At 35.9% G+C, this 18,723-nt stretch overlaps 1 protein-coding gene across 1 annotated transcript in view; it reads right to left on the reverse strand.

The window, feature by feature from the left end:
* Positions 1–18,241, reverse strand: part of LOC126368422 (uncharacterized) — a 78,461-nt gene extending 60,220 nt beyond the window's left edge. The window contains exon 1 of the mRNA XM_050012416.1: positions 18,166–18,241. Coding sequence (XP_049868373.1) covers positions 18,166–18,183 — 18 coding nt within the window. The 5' untranslated portion in view covers positions 18,184–18,241. The remainder of the gene's footprint in view (positions 1–18,165) is intronic.
* Positions 18,242–18,723: the final 482 nt, after the last annotated feature.

Raw genomic sequence — 18,723 nt, forward strand, 5'->3', positions numbered from 1 at the left:
TTCGAATTATAGACGACGATACGGCTCACCACCTATCACGTTGATCTAACAGAAAGCTCGGTAAGGTGTGGGTACTTAGTTCATCTTGCGATGGATGTACCTTTGACTAGAGCTTATGTTATGTTATGTTAAATGTTTAATAAGTAACTAGCCTGCCGCAATTTTGACACAATAGAACAATTTGTAACATAATAAGACCTTTGATGTTCGAAACTATTTTTGATGAGAAACGCATTGTTATAAGCTGCCGATTTGGATCTTCAATTATTAGGCTTCCCAAATCACACGATCCGGGTTGAAGCAAAATGATTTCTGTTTTCATCAGACCATTCTGCATCACCTTGGTGTGTAGTGGTGTGGTCAGATAACGTCAATAACTCCATTGTGGGTCATTCTCAGCCTTGTCTCTAGCGTTTGCTTCTGTCCTTCACTGCACTTTATTTTTTTATACTACACGATTTGCCTGAATACGTAATGTGTAAAAAAGTTTATGATAAATAATTGCACACTGTCATAATTAATACATTAAGAGATTTTTCATGATAACGAAAATTTAATTTACTAATGTTTACTTAAAACAAAACACGATTAACAACGGTTTTTACGGTGTGCGTTGGGCTTACGATCCGGAGGTCCCAGGTTCGAATCCCGATGAGGACACATCACGAAAATCACTTTGTGATCCTTAGTTTGGTTATTTGGTTTTGGTTAAGTACATTACAGACTGATCACCTGATTGTCTGAAAGAAAGATGATCCGTGCTTCGGAAGGCACGTTAAGCCGTTGGTCCCGGTTACTACTTACTGATGTAAGTTAGTAGTCGTTACATGAGCCATGTCAGGGGTCATGTGAGCCTTTAGCGGCTCAACAGTAACCCTGACAGGGTTGATGGGGTTGGTAATCCACCTCACAACACACACGTTAGAAGAACGGTTTTTAAGCAATTACGTGTAAATATTGAGCTTTTACAATACAATACAATACAAATACACTTTATTGCACCAAAATAAAAAGAAATAATTACAAAAGTCTCTTAACTAAGTACATGGCAAATGGCGGCCTTATCGCTTAAAGCGATTAGGTTCGCTTTTAGTCTTGATTTCCTTCATACAGTTATCAGTACAAAGATGTTAATGCAACAATTGAAATATCTTCATCTTTGCAACACTAAGATCACGAATGCATGATTAAATACCACGGAAGGTACGATAAGTATGGCGTATGAGCACCAATTATAACATTCCATCATTCCATCATCATTGATGCAAAATTGATGGTCTGCAAACCACATACATTGAGAAAACACATAGATTAGGTATCTGGGAATATAGGTAATCAATTTAATACTGCCTCTAGTATCTTGCTCAATTGCGTTAAAGTCCAATTTTGTGATTTTGTTTCATGCGAGTAAGGTCTGTATTAGAATAAACTAAACATCTTAGGCGGATCGTATACAGTACCATGAATTTCTGATCACAAGATTACCTTTAATTGTAATTAAAGCACATAATAACGGGTTCTTACCGCGTTTAAATGGGGATATGAGACTCCCTATATTTCGACACCTACCTACCTACCTTTAATTGTTTTTTTTTACCAGACAAATGATGAGTTCTGAACATTATCAGCCAATATACGTCTCACTGTTTCTTCTTCTATCGTGTGGGTTGTGAAATGGATTATCAATCTCATCAACCCTGATGTCAGAGTTACTATTGAGCCGCAAAAAACCCCTGACATGACTCATGTAACGACTACATACTTACATCAGAAAGTAGTAACCGGGACCAACGGCTTAACGTGCCTTCCGAAGCACGGATCGTTTTACTTTCGGACAATCAGGTGATCAGCCTGTAATGTCCTAACCAAACTAGTGATCACAAAGTGATTTTTGTGATATGTCCCCACCGGGATTTGAACCCGGGACCTCCGGAAGGTGAGCCTAAAGCTCAACCACTGGACCACGGAGGCCGTTGATATGTAGATAGATAAATAAATAGATAAAATACTTTCTTTTTTGTACTTTTTTTAGTATTTTTAGATACCATCAAGTCATCTACTTATTTTAGCTTTTTCCAATGCACATCAAAATATACTAAGTGCTCGTTCTTTACAAGGAAAGTGTATATATTTACTTGTGTAAAATCAGCCTTACTTTGAGGTCGTCCGTTACTTAAATCAGCCGCAAGCGCACCGCAAATGTCTTTAGCATCGACTCGCGCGCCGCTTGAGCAAACCTAGAGATAGTTAGCGGCGAGCTGTGGCTACGTTGGGCGTGTTTTACAGGAAAGCTTCTTTTTAGACATTAATTTAAATATACATTTTCCGCATCCAAGTTTTTATATCGCTGAATCCTGGTTGTGGTTGCCTGGAAGGAATTGTTTCAGAGCAATAAGACTGCCCATTTGTACTGTTGCCAAATGTTTGTAAGGTTTGTTTGATTTGATTTAACAACAAAAGCAACAGTGTTTGAATTCTTTCTTTTTTGACGGGACTTGTTGTAGATTCGCCGCATATGCCATTAACTACTTGGCCAGACAAATGAGAAACACTGAAGAGTGGTCGACGATTTCCCTCATCCTGCGCTTACCGCTATCGACCCTATAGGGTCGATTAATTCTTTCAAATATGATCCCCTTAGGCCTGTTGTCTTTAATCTTATACCGGAGAGCCTTAAGCGCTCCCCATTTGTCCGGCCAAGTAAGCGGCAAATCTACAATAAGTCACGTAAAAAAGCCCTTTATATAAATAACATTAGGATGTGATTTTTGGTCGATGATGGCGTGAAAATAAGCATGCTTGCTCGTCTATTATGATAGAGTTTAGTTTATTCATGTTGGTACTCATCTATTCATTTATGTATGTATATAACCCACAAGTCAGAACGCCCCCTAATCCTGCGCCGGGACAAGTGACCTATGCGCGGGTCACGATGCGCACACGCACGGTCCTCGTCTTATTAACTTTTTCCGAACCTCTTATGCTTACTTCACACAAGATCCACCACTGGCACTGATAGACTGTCATATTGATTGCCGCACAAAGATTAATGAACAAGCTACCTTACTACTTAGTCAACTGAGATAGTTTTTACCATGATAATTATAAGAAATCCAGCAGGCTACATACGTCACCCGTCACTCTCTCACAGTACTGCACAGAAAGAGACAGACGATCTCTGTCGCGGCGAGAAAGAGTCGCGTGCTTACAGTGCTAGGCCCGCAGTATGCTCAAAAGTGACAGCTAACATTTCAAGGTTAGCCCAGCTGACGTCATCCTGCCCTGAGTTGCCATTTCGTAAAAAATAAATTACCCACACACGACTAATGTTTTTATATTTACTTTGCAAGAAAATTTTAAACTTTATTAAAAGATTTACTTACAATTTTAATGATTTTTATATATGTGACAAGTAATAGTAATTAAATACATTAGTCAGTAATTCACTTAATTTTCAATAATAAAATTTACGTTCTTGGTATGTTGGAGATACCAATTTAATGGTAACACTTACGTCGTCAATGGGCTAGTAATGGCAGCTTGGTATAGAATTGAGCTGATATTACCTGGTTTTCTTATACCATGCTTTTTACGAAACGTCAAAACGAAAATGTTCCACTATTTAATGGAAATACTGTCCGTGTGACGTCATCAACAAAAGCATAGATAAAATAGATTGATTTATGATCACCTTAGATTGGCTTCTATTTCTAAACTAAAATACCACATTCCTTGATGGTTTGATTTAATCGCTCAACCACTGCACCGCAGAGGCGGTTGTCAGCTGGGGCAAGTGGACTGTATGGGTTGCTTGTAGATTTGGAGCTGTCTTCACTACAAAGTAAACACCTTGGTACATAAATCTCGTTCTCGCGTCCGCACCACATTGCGACTTGTTTGAGAGTGCGATTGAATGTTTGTTGAGTGAATGTGCAAAAGCATTTGAAAAATTGATGCCTGTCAGTAGCATAAGTTAAATAATTATTATTTTATTGATATGTATTGTCTCATTATTATTAATTGAATTGTTTTGTTATAATTTTGTGTATCCTTCCTTTATTATTGTTCAATTTATCATTATAATATTGTAAATTTGTTTTAGGCCCATAAGAATCTTGTTTGTAACGCAATGGTTTATACTGTAATGTTGCAAATGTCTATATAAATAAATAAATAAATAAATAAAACTACAGTTAATATTTACACAAACACGGTATACATAATACTACGTACAAACACAATATATATAATATAAGTTAGTAGTGTAGGTTAGGTATTAACCTAACCATACTATAGAGCATATACACTTTAATAACTTATGAATGTTGAAGGTTAGTGTAAAAGTTGAAAATGTTCTCATGCAAGACAAATAAACAATGAGGAAGTAAGATCGTGTGAATGAAAGAGAAATGGATTCGCTCTCTTGTCTCGGCTGTCTCCGGCCAGTAGAAAGTGACAGCAGATCGATCTAGACTGTGCCTAGAATCCAGAATGTACGTAGATTACGATTGATAGACGGCACATGGAGATTAGGATAAGAAAGAAAGAAAGAACGAAAGAAATATTTATTATTTTCGGACACCATAGACACAGACAGACAGGTACATTACATTTAACACAGGACAGAAACCACAACGTAATTAGAATATTACATAACATACATACATAAACAGCCTATATACGTCCCACTGTGCCCACATGCCTCCGCTCAATCAACCGGAGGGGGTATGGAGCGTACTCCACCACGCTGCTCCAATGCGGGTTGGTGGAGGTGTGATTAGAATATTTATAAAAGGAAATTATTTTACCGAAATAAATTATTTACCGTTGGGGTCGGCAGAGATCACGGAATTCCACTTACTACGATCCTAGCACACCACTTTTTCTTTTTTACTTAATTAGTCGTGTATTATGGATACACGAATAAATTAAGTAAGTAAAAAAAGTAAAGTACTAGTAAAGTTGGTTTGGACATAGAGCGGATGAAGGATAATAGAATTACGAAAGCAGTATGTAAAGCGAAGGTTGGCGGTAGGGCTGGCAAAGGAAGACCTAGAAGGACGTACATTGACCAAATTGGAGATGTCCTTAGAAAATTTTCAGTAAGATCTACTCTGAACCGGCGTGCTTGTATGAAACGATTGATGAATGTGGAGGAAGCAAGAGAAGTATGTCAGGATCGAAGCAAATGGAATTTCATAGTCTTTGCTTACTCCGGTGGGAAATAGGAGGACCCCGATACCGACCCCGCCGGCGTGGTCGACGATTTCCCTCATTCAGCGCTTATCGCTATCGACCCACTAGGGTCGATTCATTCTTTCAAATGTATTAGAATTAATCGACATTATCGACGGCGCCCTGAGCCGAGGTTCGCGCCCAACTGGGCACCCTCAGGCCTGTTGTCTTAAACGTTGTACCGGGTGAGAGCCTTCAGCGCTCCCCATTTGTCCGGCCAAGTAGTTAATGCCATCTGCGGAAAATCTACAATAAGTAACGTAAAAAAAAAAAAAGGTGGGAAATAGGCGTGAGTTTATGTGTGTATGTTAATAGCGATAACGATAAAAAAATCAATAGCTGCACACAACTGTCTTCTCCTATCGTGTGCGTTGTGAGGTGAATAACCAACCTCAACAACCTTGGGTTATTATTGGGCCGCTAAAAGCCCCTGATATGGGTCTTTTAACGTACTTACACCAGTAAGTAGTAACCGGGACCAACGGCTTAACGTGCCTTCAGAAGCACGGATCATCTTACTTTCTGTCAATAAATTGATCAGCCAGTAATGTCCTAACCAAAGTAGGGATCACAAAGTGATTTTTGTGCTATCTGTCTATTGGGACTCGAACTCGGGACCTTCGGATCGTGAGCCTAACGCTCTACCTCTGGAACACGAAGCGGAGGTTGTGTTATCTAATAGGTGCCTAATATTATTGAAAAAAAAATAACTGCGTGTGTTGCTAACTATGGGTTGATCCTTTTAGGCTTGAAAGCCTGTGTTAGGTGTCACAAAAACCATTGAAAACCAAACCAAATGAGGTATGTGACCTAACCTGTATTAGGCTGGTTTTCCCTTCGCGGGTTGGAAGGTCAGACAGGCAGTCACTTCTGTTAAAAACCGGACCTGTCAAATCTTCAGGTTAGGTAAGCGGACCCTGTAAGTGCCTGTCTAGGTAAATATGAACACGAACGACCAGGATATCCGTTTCAATTCAGCGTGATAATTGAAGGATATTGCCGTTTAAATATAAATTACATTATCGTTGTAACTACGAATTTATGTAACTTAAAATTAAATTGTAACTTCCTGCCGACATTGCATCCCTAATAATATTAACCCTATAAAGGCGAAAGTAAGTCTGTCTGTCTGCTACGCACGCCAAAACTACTAAACCAATTTGGATGAAATCAGCTACCAAGATAGATTAGACATCGGGAAAGAACATAGGATAGATTTTTATGTTATTTAGAAATAAATAAATAAAAATAAAATTAAGTATAAAAATAATTTCCAGCATCCGCAGTCTAGTGGTTAGAGCATCAGGCTCACGATCTGGAAGTCCGGATTCGATTCCCGATGGGGACATTGTCGAAATCACTTTGTGAAACCGTCCTGACTGTTTGTTTGGTAAGGAATTTAGGCTTGAATCACCTGATTGTCTGAAAACAGTAAGATGATTCCGTGCTTATTAGCCGTGGTGGAGTATGCTCCATACCCCATCCGGTTGATTGAGGGGAAGCCTGAGTCCAACAATGGGACGTATATCAATAGGCTGTTTATGTTTAAAAATAATTTATACACTCACGATTTTTGTCTAATAATTTGATAAAAATCTAGTCGTATTTTAAGTAGCGCAGATTTTTTTATTTATCTAATGTTACCAGGCGCCCGAACATCTTCACATCAGCCACAAAAAGCATCAGTTCCGTAACGCCTTACAATTATTGGCATAACATTTTTTTTAATACGGAAATACCTGTATAAGAAGAAGATAATGCTAAATCAATTAGTGATTGTTTTACCTCTAATTAAACACGCTAATCAACGGACAAAAAGCACGGATCTGCGCGATTCGCACGATTTAAGAATCGACCCCTAAGGTCGCTAGGAAGAGAACTTGCGGCCTTACGGGGGCTATTATTAAATACAGTGTGATGGACGATCTTCGTATGCTATTGTTTTAAAACTTTATTACAGTGGTTGAAGGATTTCTATTCCGCAGTAGATAAGATGCATGATGAACTTTAGCATAGAATATCATTCAAATTCAAATTCAAAAATATCTTTATTCAGTAAGTAACATAGTTACACTTTGAATCGTCAATTATTACATAACGAACGTCTCATCCGCCTAAAACTACTGCAGCTTCTCACAACCTGTATAGCCGGGGAAAAGAAGCTGCAAGAAAAACCTCGGCACAGGGCCCTAGACGTTCTTTAAAAAAATAAAAATAAACATAAAATATTGGTATACAATTGAGTAATTTAGCTGCCTAATATCAGTTCTCAGACAGTTAATCCCATGCATTCATATCTTCTAAATAATCACTAACTTTATAATAACCTTTTTTGTAATTTTTTTGTTTAACTACTGTCTTAAAATAGTTGAAAGGCAAATTCTGAATGTCAATGGGAATCTTATTGTAAAAACGATACATTGCCCCTTAAAAAAATTAGTAATCTTATGTAATCGACTGACTTGTAATTGTAAAGCAAGTTTATTTTTATTACGGACACTCTCCGCCCCGCACCAATTCGATGTCGAGCTAGATTTACCTCACCCCCGCTTGGTCTCACTTTAGTCCAAATGGCCGTAAGACGTAAGCACTCTCTGTTTCGCTCGCACTATGTATTTGTATGCACCTTGAGGCTTTTGACTATAGCCAAGAGTTGTTTTTTTCTTTTTAGATTTCCGTAGGCATTCACGAATTTTACTAACTTCACGAGTTTACACGGCTTTCTTTGTCGTTTTCTTTTATACAGTTGTACATACTGTAATTGATCTGGGGGGTTAAAATGGCCACATCGAAACAATTCATCTATATTGCTATTTGACATTTGTGTGCATTGCGCATTCACTTTTATATCGCAAATCTCAAATTGCAATATTGCTTTTTTTAGATTAATAACTTCGATGTGGCACATTTTAACCCCCCTGAACTTATATAAACTATTTAAATAGTACTTTGTCTGATTAATAAAAAAAATATATATTTTACTGTAAATTTGTATTATCTCAATTTAATACTCGTATTATTTTTATAATAAATATTCTTTTATAATTAACACAGCACTTTTACTTTTCAACATAAACATTTAGAGTTATTATTTCACGCTAAAACTCTACCCTACTAAATTATTTACTGTCTTTTGTTTCCAATTGCATAACAACATTTCCTAAGGCGTTTTAAAAACGAGTTTTTTACCTAAAATATAGAGGTAATGCAGGATGTTACTCGTACATATAGAGTTTGGGAGCGAGCATTATGCAAATGTATCGACGACGGCGTGGGAACGACGCATGCGCAGATAGTGGCAAACTAATGACCTACATCACATTATGTACTTAGAAGCTACTTTATTGACACTTTCCTTTCAATCTTTCTTAGTTAATGATTTCTTCTTAACACATTGATGACAGTGGAAGAAACGAAAGTGGTTTGTCAGGATCCTAGTAAGTGACATTCTTTGGTCTCTGCTTACCCCAACGGGAAATAGGCGTGATCTTATGTATATATGTATGTATGTTCTTAACACTTTCAAGGACACTGGCTGTTGTTGTCAGATCTGGCAACCCCCGTTGCCTAGGTTTGTTGATTTTATGGCGCATAGCAACGGAGTGTTAAGCGAGGTTTTTTACATTTTTGTATTCTTTATTATTCGTTAATACTGAGCTGGTCTTTGATTTCGCTCGCTAATACTCAGTATCATTGACTTTTCATTCATACACACTTGACAGACCCACTACACACACTAAGTATAACATTTTACACTTGAAATGACACTTGTATGAAGTTGTATTACACTTAGGCCCGAGCCCGAGCATAATATGATCCCGAGGATCATGGCTATTAAACGTCCTTGAACGTATTAAAATATCATTATTTTTTTTATCATACAATACAACTATATAAAAAACCTATATAGATCTAGTATACATTAAAATATCTTTATCCGACCTTTATACTAATCAAACTAGTACAATTTATTGAGCTTTTAAAAACATAAACACTTAATAATTAACAGAACTACCTAACTTTAACGAAGTTATTTTACCATTAGCAACCATTTACAACTTTATAACAGACTTCTTCCGGTTTTGAAAACGCATCAATCAATTTAGTAAAACTTGAATAAGTACCAAATTGGCCTGTATCCAAATTAGAAAATTATTCAAATTATATGCGAGCTCATTTTTGAACTTGAATTTTTAAATTGGCAACATTCATTAAATAAATCTGGCACAAACGCTGCAAATAATTTATTGCGATGCCTATTTTTGATAAAAAACAATTTTCTTTTTATTTTTTACAAATGTCACTTTAAATAGTTTTTTGTAGCATTTCGGTCATCAATTTATTTATCAATCTTTGTAAAGAGGTGTTTATTTTGTAATTTAACCAAAGATATAAAAACTTATTTGAATAATCTCTTTGCAATTTTGTATAACTTTTTAGTGCAAGGCAATATCTTTTTAAAAATTCTGTACTCGTTGTTTGCAATGTATTGTGTCTGTGCATTGACCAAATAATTTCATACTTTCTAGACAGTCTCAATATCGAAACACCAATTAATGTACTAGTTTCAAATATTTAGGTCTTCTGTCGAAACTCTTGAGGTAACTTCATACTTGCAACAATTATTATAATTCTTAGTAAGTACCTACTTAAATATGTGGACTCATTGATGTTGGTAATAATTATGTCCGTATTTTTCTTTTCGATTTAAAGATAATAATGACATTAGAGTTAGGCTAAGCTTTTAGCAATATGGTTCCGGCTGAAATAGTAATTGTCGTGATCTCGTTAAGTAAGTCTTGACCATGACCTATAGAATGATAGTTTTACGTAACTGAGATTTAAATTGATTAATGCGATACAATCACTCGCTTTGTTGAACAGATTTACTTACTTATATATAATATAACTTTTATATTATATACTTCTTCCAAAAACTTTTGCTTTCATTTCACTTTTGTATATCTTTTAATTTATTTTATCTATTTTGATAAAAGATTAATATTTAAATTGTAACTCTCGCAAGCACGTGGTCACTTCCAACACGAGCACATCAAATTGCTTACTGGAAGGTCCATAATTTTGTTATTGTAAAATACTGGAGAAAAATATATATTTTTTTTTACTTCTTCTTACCGTGTGGGTTGAGAGTTTCGAATTCATCTTTTTAGCGTCCAGTGCATACTTATTATTAAGTAACTTTAAAAACTCACCCACAAATAGAAATGTCTGCCTTACAAGGTGACCGTGCTTACAATAGTCCGCAAGACAATGTACTTTTTGTTCAGTTTTGCTCGAAGTTCCCACGTGAGGCGTTGTTGGGGGTTTCTCACTTTATTTATTTATTAAATCTTAATACAACACAGACCCACACAAGAAATAAAAAAGAAAATAGTTTTTAGAATGAAACAAAGATAAACAAACTAAATAGACTAGTTTCATTCCAGGTTAAATTTTATTTTCTTTTTTAAATTAATTAATTTGCCGCAAATGACATTAACTATTTGACCGAGGGTTTTTCAGATGTTGTACGTATGTTCACTGTATGACTAACAAAAATGTAGTTCTGCGGAAACATTGCAGTAAATACATCAATAATCATAAAGTTAATAAACAAAACACACAATATAAAGCTGGTCGCATTTCCTTTACACGACAACTGTGTTGCCATTTTTTGACCGACAATTTGGACAGAAAATGACGACTCCACTAGCAAAAACTAACGCACTGTCTATCATTCGATTATAAGTAATGGAGGAATGAATGAGTTGTTTTTACCTCTATTCGTGCTTGTAAGTTAATTGTAATTGTCTGTGTTTACACACGCTATTAAACAAGAGCTAGTTATTTGTAAAAGAACCTATAATTCATAGTAAGTAGTACATTATTGTTGTATAAAAATTTTTGAATTTAGAATTTTAAAAAAAAGAAATCGCGTGCTCTCTTTTGAAATGAGGTATCTATGAGTTGGCTGTCTATCTATGAGGTGGCTGTGTTGTCTGACTAAACAAAATTCCATACAAATTCAAATGGCATTTCTTTTTATTTTACTAAAGTAAACAGTACTTAATTTATATTTTTAAATTTTTAATTTCAATATTATGGGCATTAATCGTTGTCAAGCCAAATAATAACTATTTATTTTCTTAAATACTAAACCTTTACGTGCTTGCCGATCGTTGTAATCTTTTTCTATATATTTTTTCGTCATGTAAGGTGTATCATCATAATTATTTTAGCTATGCATAAGTATTACTCATAAACCATATCTACTATTTGTCAAAGATTCAATAATGGAACGAAAAACGCGACTTTATGAATGGCGTCTGCGCAGAGATGCGCGTTGTATCTGCGCGCGCGCATCTTCCCATGGTCTCTTCCGCGTCCTCTCTGGGAACCGGGTCGCTTGCGACATGCGCACGATTCTACTGCAGCTCCGTGCACGCAGCGTCGCAGCGAGGATGCTGTGAAGATTGGCTGTGATGGTATTCAAATACGTTACAAGTGTGGTGATATATAAACCATCTACGAGTCAGTTAAAATCTTACTTTGTACTGTAATTTTATGAGGTAGGTATACTTGCTCACCGTCACACCCCGGGGACTCCATACAAAAACTCACTCACACTGTCTCACTCTTACTGTTTGCCATCTTACCGCGTAAGTGTGATGTATTCAGAGCACTCTCCCCTAACTTCTTAGCGTTTTAAAGTAAGATCCAGACGGGGTGAGGTCGGCTCCCGACGCCAAATGGTGCGGGGCGGAGTTATTCTTTATTCTACGCTGACGGGTACATGTAGCACATCACATTACGATATAACCCCTTAGTCAACTGCCACGACAAACACGGAATACATAAGCATAACAGTAACTAACACATATCATTGCTGACGTTGCTAACTGACGTATCTGAAATTTTTAGAGAATTTGAGTTGCATCTTTTGTTATTGTCAATAAAACACAAATTATTTTAGCAACCCAATTGCAGATACGCTAGTTTGCATAGCCACGATATTATGATATATTTATAATAATATGTAAATGCGAAACGCTTGTACCTACTTAGTTCATCACGCGATAACTGTTTTATCTGCCTACTTCAATCGAGAATATAGTCATGAGCTTATACGAAAGGCGACCGAACACAGGATTATAAAAATCCCACATATACATTAAAACACCTGCTTATGGTCGCACAACTGATAGCAACTAACACGGAATTCAAAAAAAAGATTATGCATAATCTATGTCAATAATGTATTTTATCTACCTATGTAAACTTGTACGTGAATGTAGAGCCTGCGAGCTATGGCGGGGCGGCGCGTGACCCCCGGTGTCGCTCACACTGCGCGGGCGCACACGACACGGTGACGTAGAGGCTCTTTACACCGACTAGCATGTCATTCATTACTGGTGACGGGATGGGATGAGGATTTGAAAATGTTATTTTCTTCATCACATGACACTGCTAAAATATTGTGACCATACAAAAGCTAAGGATAGACTATAATACGTATACCTTAGCCTAAAATAACAAGATTAAAGATTATAGTAAATTTAACTTCTTGCGACAGAATTGAACAAAATTATTTCCTTATGGACAGAAAATCCAACAAAATATCTCAAGTCACGTTGTATCAATATTGACAAGAGTTTTTATCCGCCATCTTTTATCCGACAAAAAGAAAATAAAACTTTTTTAAACTTGCTTTTTTTAGGCCTCTGTCGCGGAAGCGAGCTAAGTTTAGCCGAGGTGAAGGCTTACAAACGGATTGCCATCTCCGTTGTCTGGGTGACTAACTACTGGAAGGTCATTATGTCGATACACAATGGCCGATGTACACCATCGAATAGAATATGCCATATAATTTTCAGTACTTTTTTTTCAAAATCCGTTTGTAGCGCTGTTCGGAATACGCGTGACTTAGAGTGTTGGGATTCCGGCTAGGACTCTAAACCATTAAATTCCACATTGAGTTTGAATTCATATTTGGAGCATAGACAATTGATATTGATACGTTTCAATCACTCCGGACTCGTGGTCACACCAGGTTGTCACACCAGTATGACAAACAGGAATTTTATTCTTGTTTGTCACACCGCTAACAATACAACACCTTTTATCACACCATTGTTAGTGCGGAGAATATCCCTATGATAAAAAATATATCGATATTTGCCATGAGGCATTATATTTGTGCAAAGAGATTAATTATGTTTAATAGCGCATTCTTTTTGTTTATTCCTATCTTCTATCACTGGCGACCTAATGGATTTTTCCATAATTACCAGATTTTTTTTTGATTTGGTAATAAGTCATATTATCGCATGAACTATTTGGCCGGACAAATGGGGAGCGCTGAAGGCTCTAACCTGGTACAACATTTAAGACAACAGGCCTGAGGGTGCCCAATTAGGCGCGAACCTCGGCTCAAGGCGTCGTCTGAGAGGAAAAATGTTTGAAAGAATTAATCGACCCTAGTGGGTCGATAGCGATAAGTTTCTGTTAAATAAAGTATAATTTTTACGCCGATAAACACAGCACTACTTATAATGACAAGTCAGGATAAAAGGTGTTGTATTGTTAGCGGTGTGACAAACAAGAAAAAAATTCCTGTTTGTCATACTGGTGTGACAACCTGGTGTGACCACGAGTCCGGAGGGGTTTCAATGGATTTCACGTCTCAATGGATTTGTGCCCGGTTAACAGCAATAAACTCGTCCCCTATTACTTTGTGGGTGTACCTATATATTGTACTTAAAACTCAATTGAAAGAGTTTGTATCCTAAATTAACTTCTGGTTTGGTGGTCAAGGTTTCTAGCCATTACATCACGGAAATCGTATTTTATAAGTCTGCCATAAAATCGATAGAGCTTTTAATCTCGAACTTGCTCTTCGAGGATGTTGCTCATAAATTAAAGTAATTATAGTATTATTATATATCTGTAATAAGATGATTGAGTCAATAAATTCATAAAGACTGTCCAGTGTTGTATATAAGAGCTAATTTTGAGAAGCACTGAATATTTTCACACGGTTTTTACTGCTACGGTGTTACTGATGTGGACCTGTCAAATCTTCAGGTTAGGTAAGCGGACCATGTGAAAAAACGGAATAATGCTAGGGGGATGATGGTGGTTTTTATTGTTACGATTTGCTTTTCCAAAAAGTCAAAGAAAAAGAAGAGGCAAAGCCGGGTCGAGTCACTAGCTTGTCAAGATACACATAGACCGAGGAAAGCAGGTCGGCTGGAGCCAGTCTACCAACAATCCCGTGATTTAATGGGACGCATTTTGATACAAAATATCCGCGCTCCGACCTGTTCCGCTTTCCCGATTCTGTATGCCGCAGCCATTAATAAATTAAAAATACACGTTGGTGTTTAATAAGTTAATATCACTTTAGACCTGTAATCACTTAAACACAAGCCTAAAAGCTTCTCACGTTGTCGCAGTGAATGAATCATGGCTGCGATCTGTAATTCCCATAGCCAATGGTAAATTATGCAGATAATTGTAATAAATAGATGGCAACACTGAACCGAAACCTACGCACAAACACTGTAATGCAATTGTAATTGTCTGATCCTGTCTTTTCGAATTCAATGTTGTATTTGTTGTAAGTACTTTCAAAATGCATGTTGTAGCTTAGCTTTATGAAATTAATGTATTTTATTTTATTTACTAAAGTACAACCACATCACATTTATATTATAACATTATTTATACAATAGGTAACGGTAATGTAATATAAATTAACATAAACACAAAGCTATATTTTACAGATAATTGATCGACAAAGAAAGAAAACTCAAAAAAAAAAAGTTTCTAATTTCAGATTCATAAACAATCTAGCCGCTTTTTCATGAAAAACATTGTTTGAAAGCCATTTAAACTTAGAAAAAATATTGATTTTATTTTTAAATCGCAATAGGTACGAATTAATTTCTTTCTAAAAGATGGTTGCCAGAAAATTTATAAAATATCGCATACACTTTAAAATTATTTATTTTATTGGAAATTATTGCAATGATCATTGTAAGCAGAAAAATAAATCTAATTTTAAATAATACTCATGACTTTAGGGATGAAAAATATTGTGTTGAACAAATACTTACTACGGATTCTTCCGATAATAATACATACATATATTATATTACTATTCCAAGAATCCAGCTCCGAGAAACAGCTTTTTTTTTAATTTGACTGGCGGCCATTCAAATCGCTTATTGATTGTAAACATGAACAAAGTACGGATACAATTCGCGGGTCTGCCGGCCGCCTCCGTTTTCACTTTCCACCGCGCACGCTGACGCTTTCCAGTTTCACTCTCGATAGCACTCGACGTTACGTTTTATTGATTTACATAATACAACTGTTATACTATACAAGGATAACGTACGGGATGTATCGTACTTGAAATTAAATTAATATATACAATACACAAAGCTTTGCTTGTTTTCGGAGGTACGTGATCTAACCTGTATTGGGTTGGTCTTCCCTTCGCGGGTTGGAAGGTCAGACAGGCAGTCGCTTCTATAAAAAAACTGGACCTGTCAAATCGTCAGGTTAGGTAAGCGGACCCTGTTTAGGATAATGCTAGGGAGATGATGACAAAGCCTTGTTCGTCATGTCCATGGGGTGGCTATTGCCACTATATATAGCTTGTAAAAGTATATATCAGTCCCATACACTTTTGTCAATATGACTGTCGATTGTTCCGGCCAGGTAGTTAATGCCATATCGCTCGCCACCACAACAGTGACCCAGGATAGATATTTAGGATATAAGGATAACGCACGGAATATATCGTACTTGAAATTCAATTAATATATAAACAAAGCTCGTCTTTTCTATGGAGGTCACAGCCACAAGTTATTTTAAGACCCGGATAGGAAAAATACATCAGGTTGACATGTCAATTTCATACATTTTTGTCACTGTCCATATGCGGCAAAAAATAAGTCACTTAAAAAAAATGAAAATCAAGGAGAGCTCGTTCATGATGTTAAATGAGCTGACTATGAGTTGGATATTGCATACAAATAAAAAAATATTTCAAAATTATTTTTTATTTTACCAACACTACAGTTCTTTTTAAATGTAAACAAAAAGAACAAAAGTTGATATTTTCAACGAATTTCAGAAAGTGTTTCTAAATGTTATCAAGTTAGCGCAAGTGGGTAAATTGGTTCGATCGATTAACATCCCACTAATAGTTTGTATTCTGTGTTAATTGTTACCGTGAATGTTATGCTGTAACATAACAGTTACATAACCGGGTATCGAGGTAGCAAGTACGGCTTTAATTGCTGTATCACAGCTTCTGAACGCACCTGACATTTGAAAGGTTTGCTAGAATAAGAAATATCTAGAATGTACGGCAAAGATTGATTTCTACGACCTTTGTCTAGAATTATTGAATTTAAAAAAATACATTAGTAAAGTCACTTATACATTGTTTTAAGTTTACGCGGTTATTATCATAATTAAAACACATAATAACGGGTTCTTACCGCCACTTAAAGTCACTTATTTTGTTCTTCCTTAAAAAAAATGATTTTTTTTTGGAATTAAATTCGATGAATTATTTAAAATGAATACAGGAACCGTACCACCTTACTGTATAATATTCTTTTTATTTGAATTGAACGAAAATTTTAAATCAGAAGAACTAATAATTTGTTTCCTTAGACCGCGAAAACTTCACACATATTATTTGTTTTTATTTTTAAATATTTATTTTTTGTATTCTTAAAACTTTTTAAAGCTTTTCGACAAAGCTCAACCTGAACTGTTGTCTAGAACGTTTATACATTATAAAGGACACTTTAGGATTTACTAATTTAATCTAGTAAATACTAAGTTGTAGATGTTCTAGTTGTAATAAGAAGTGTGTTAGGGGTGAACGACCCGGACTGCGATTGTCCTTTCCCAGGCCAGCCGCGATTGCTCAACAGCTGGCTCGGTCGCTATCAGAACATAGGGACTATTTAAACTAGTCAGCTAGTCACTACTAATATTGTGCGTTACAGAAGAAAAAATCAGTTGGTAGTGGATGTACCTATTTATTTATACTTTCCCAACTATACATAAAAAGTACACGTTCAAGCCTTGCCGCCATCATAGACCTAGTCACCGAAACATTCGGATACATACATTATATGTATATTTATTTACCTATGCATTTCTATTTTTAATTGTGTTCGAATATGTATTGAATAAATATTATAATCACTATTGAAAGAAATTTTAGTGAGCTTTTAAAGGTATAAATATTCGATCATTATCCGATTCCCACAATATTAAATACATACGAGTTAAAATTGATAACCTGCTTTTCTGAAGTTGGTTAAAAAGCTCTGGAGCTTTCACGGTTGTTACTAATCTTCATATCTTCAGAGAAAGCAAAACGTGTTCTTTATTTAAAAAATAATAGTTATTTATGTACTTTTTTTTTAACTTTTTCAAGGACTAAATAAAAAGATTATTTAACTTACGGAAACTTTAAAGAAAGGATTTTAAAAAATCGAAGATTACTAAAGACTTAATATTTTACGAAGTCAGCTTAATTTGTATTTTGTCAAGTAAATTCGGTAGTTTATATTTTTAAAGCTGTGTTAAGATTGAATTATTTTTTTAAAACTTATAAGTTTAATAATATTTCCGATAACTCCTAAAGTAAACTTATACAAAAATCCTACATAGCAATGCAACCGCAAGTAGTCGTTAACATTTAAAACGAGGCACAAAACACATTCTAAACTATTCACATGCAACAATGGACATACAAATGTGGCTTTGAACCACCTTAGATCGCACGACACAGACATCACTTATTGAAAAATCCAAATATATCCGATGAATATTGATTCAAGAAATCCAGAATGCTGTCGAAAACCACATTTTATGTCACAGTTTGACACTTACGTAAATTTTAGCCGCCATGTTTAGGGTGCACTGTCACTTGTCACTCGCGAGGCGCATGCGCGGGGGTCGCGCGGCGAATGGCGGCGCGCGCGCCGGCCGACATATATAGCCTCCCCCCCAATCTAATATTATATTAATTACACGGAGTTTTCACTCGCGGCCAATCTGGATCGGCTTCCTATATCGGCTCCTGACTCCCGCGAGTGGACTTAAACCAAAAGTATTTCAATAATATCATTAAAAAAAGCTGGCGCAAATAAAAACAAAACCTTCCCAGACATGTCGTAACAACCGACAGATTGATTTTGTCCTTTCTAACATGATGGATTATATGGACGATGGGCTGTGGACCTGCCACCACTTCTTGAGAGTACATACATTGAATTAGAATATTGAAAGAAAAAAACATTCCGAGCTGTTTTATTTTTATTGAAAAGCTGACAAAGATATTAAAATAACAAAAGAACATAATAAAGCAAATGACTTAATATAAAAATCTTAATAATACCAAGGAGGCCACACGGTTCACTACGTATCAAACTTGTTTGCAAGTTGTCT

The sequence above is a fragment of the Pectinophora gossypiella genome, chromosome 7 (genome assembly GCF_024362695.1).
Source record: "Pectinophora gossypiella chromosome 7, ilPecGoss1.1, whole genome shotgun sequence".
NCBI classification, from domain to species: Eukaryota; Metazoa; Arthropoda; class Insecta; order Lepidoptera; family Gelechiidae; genus Pectinophora; species Pectinophora gossypiella.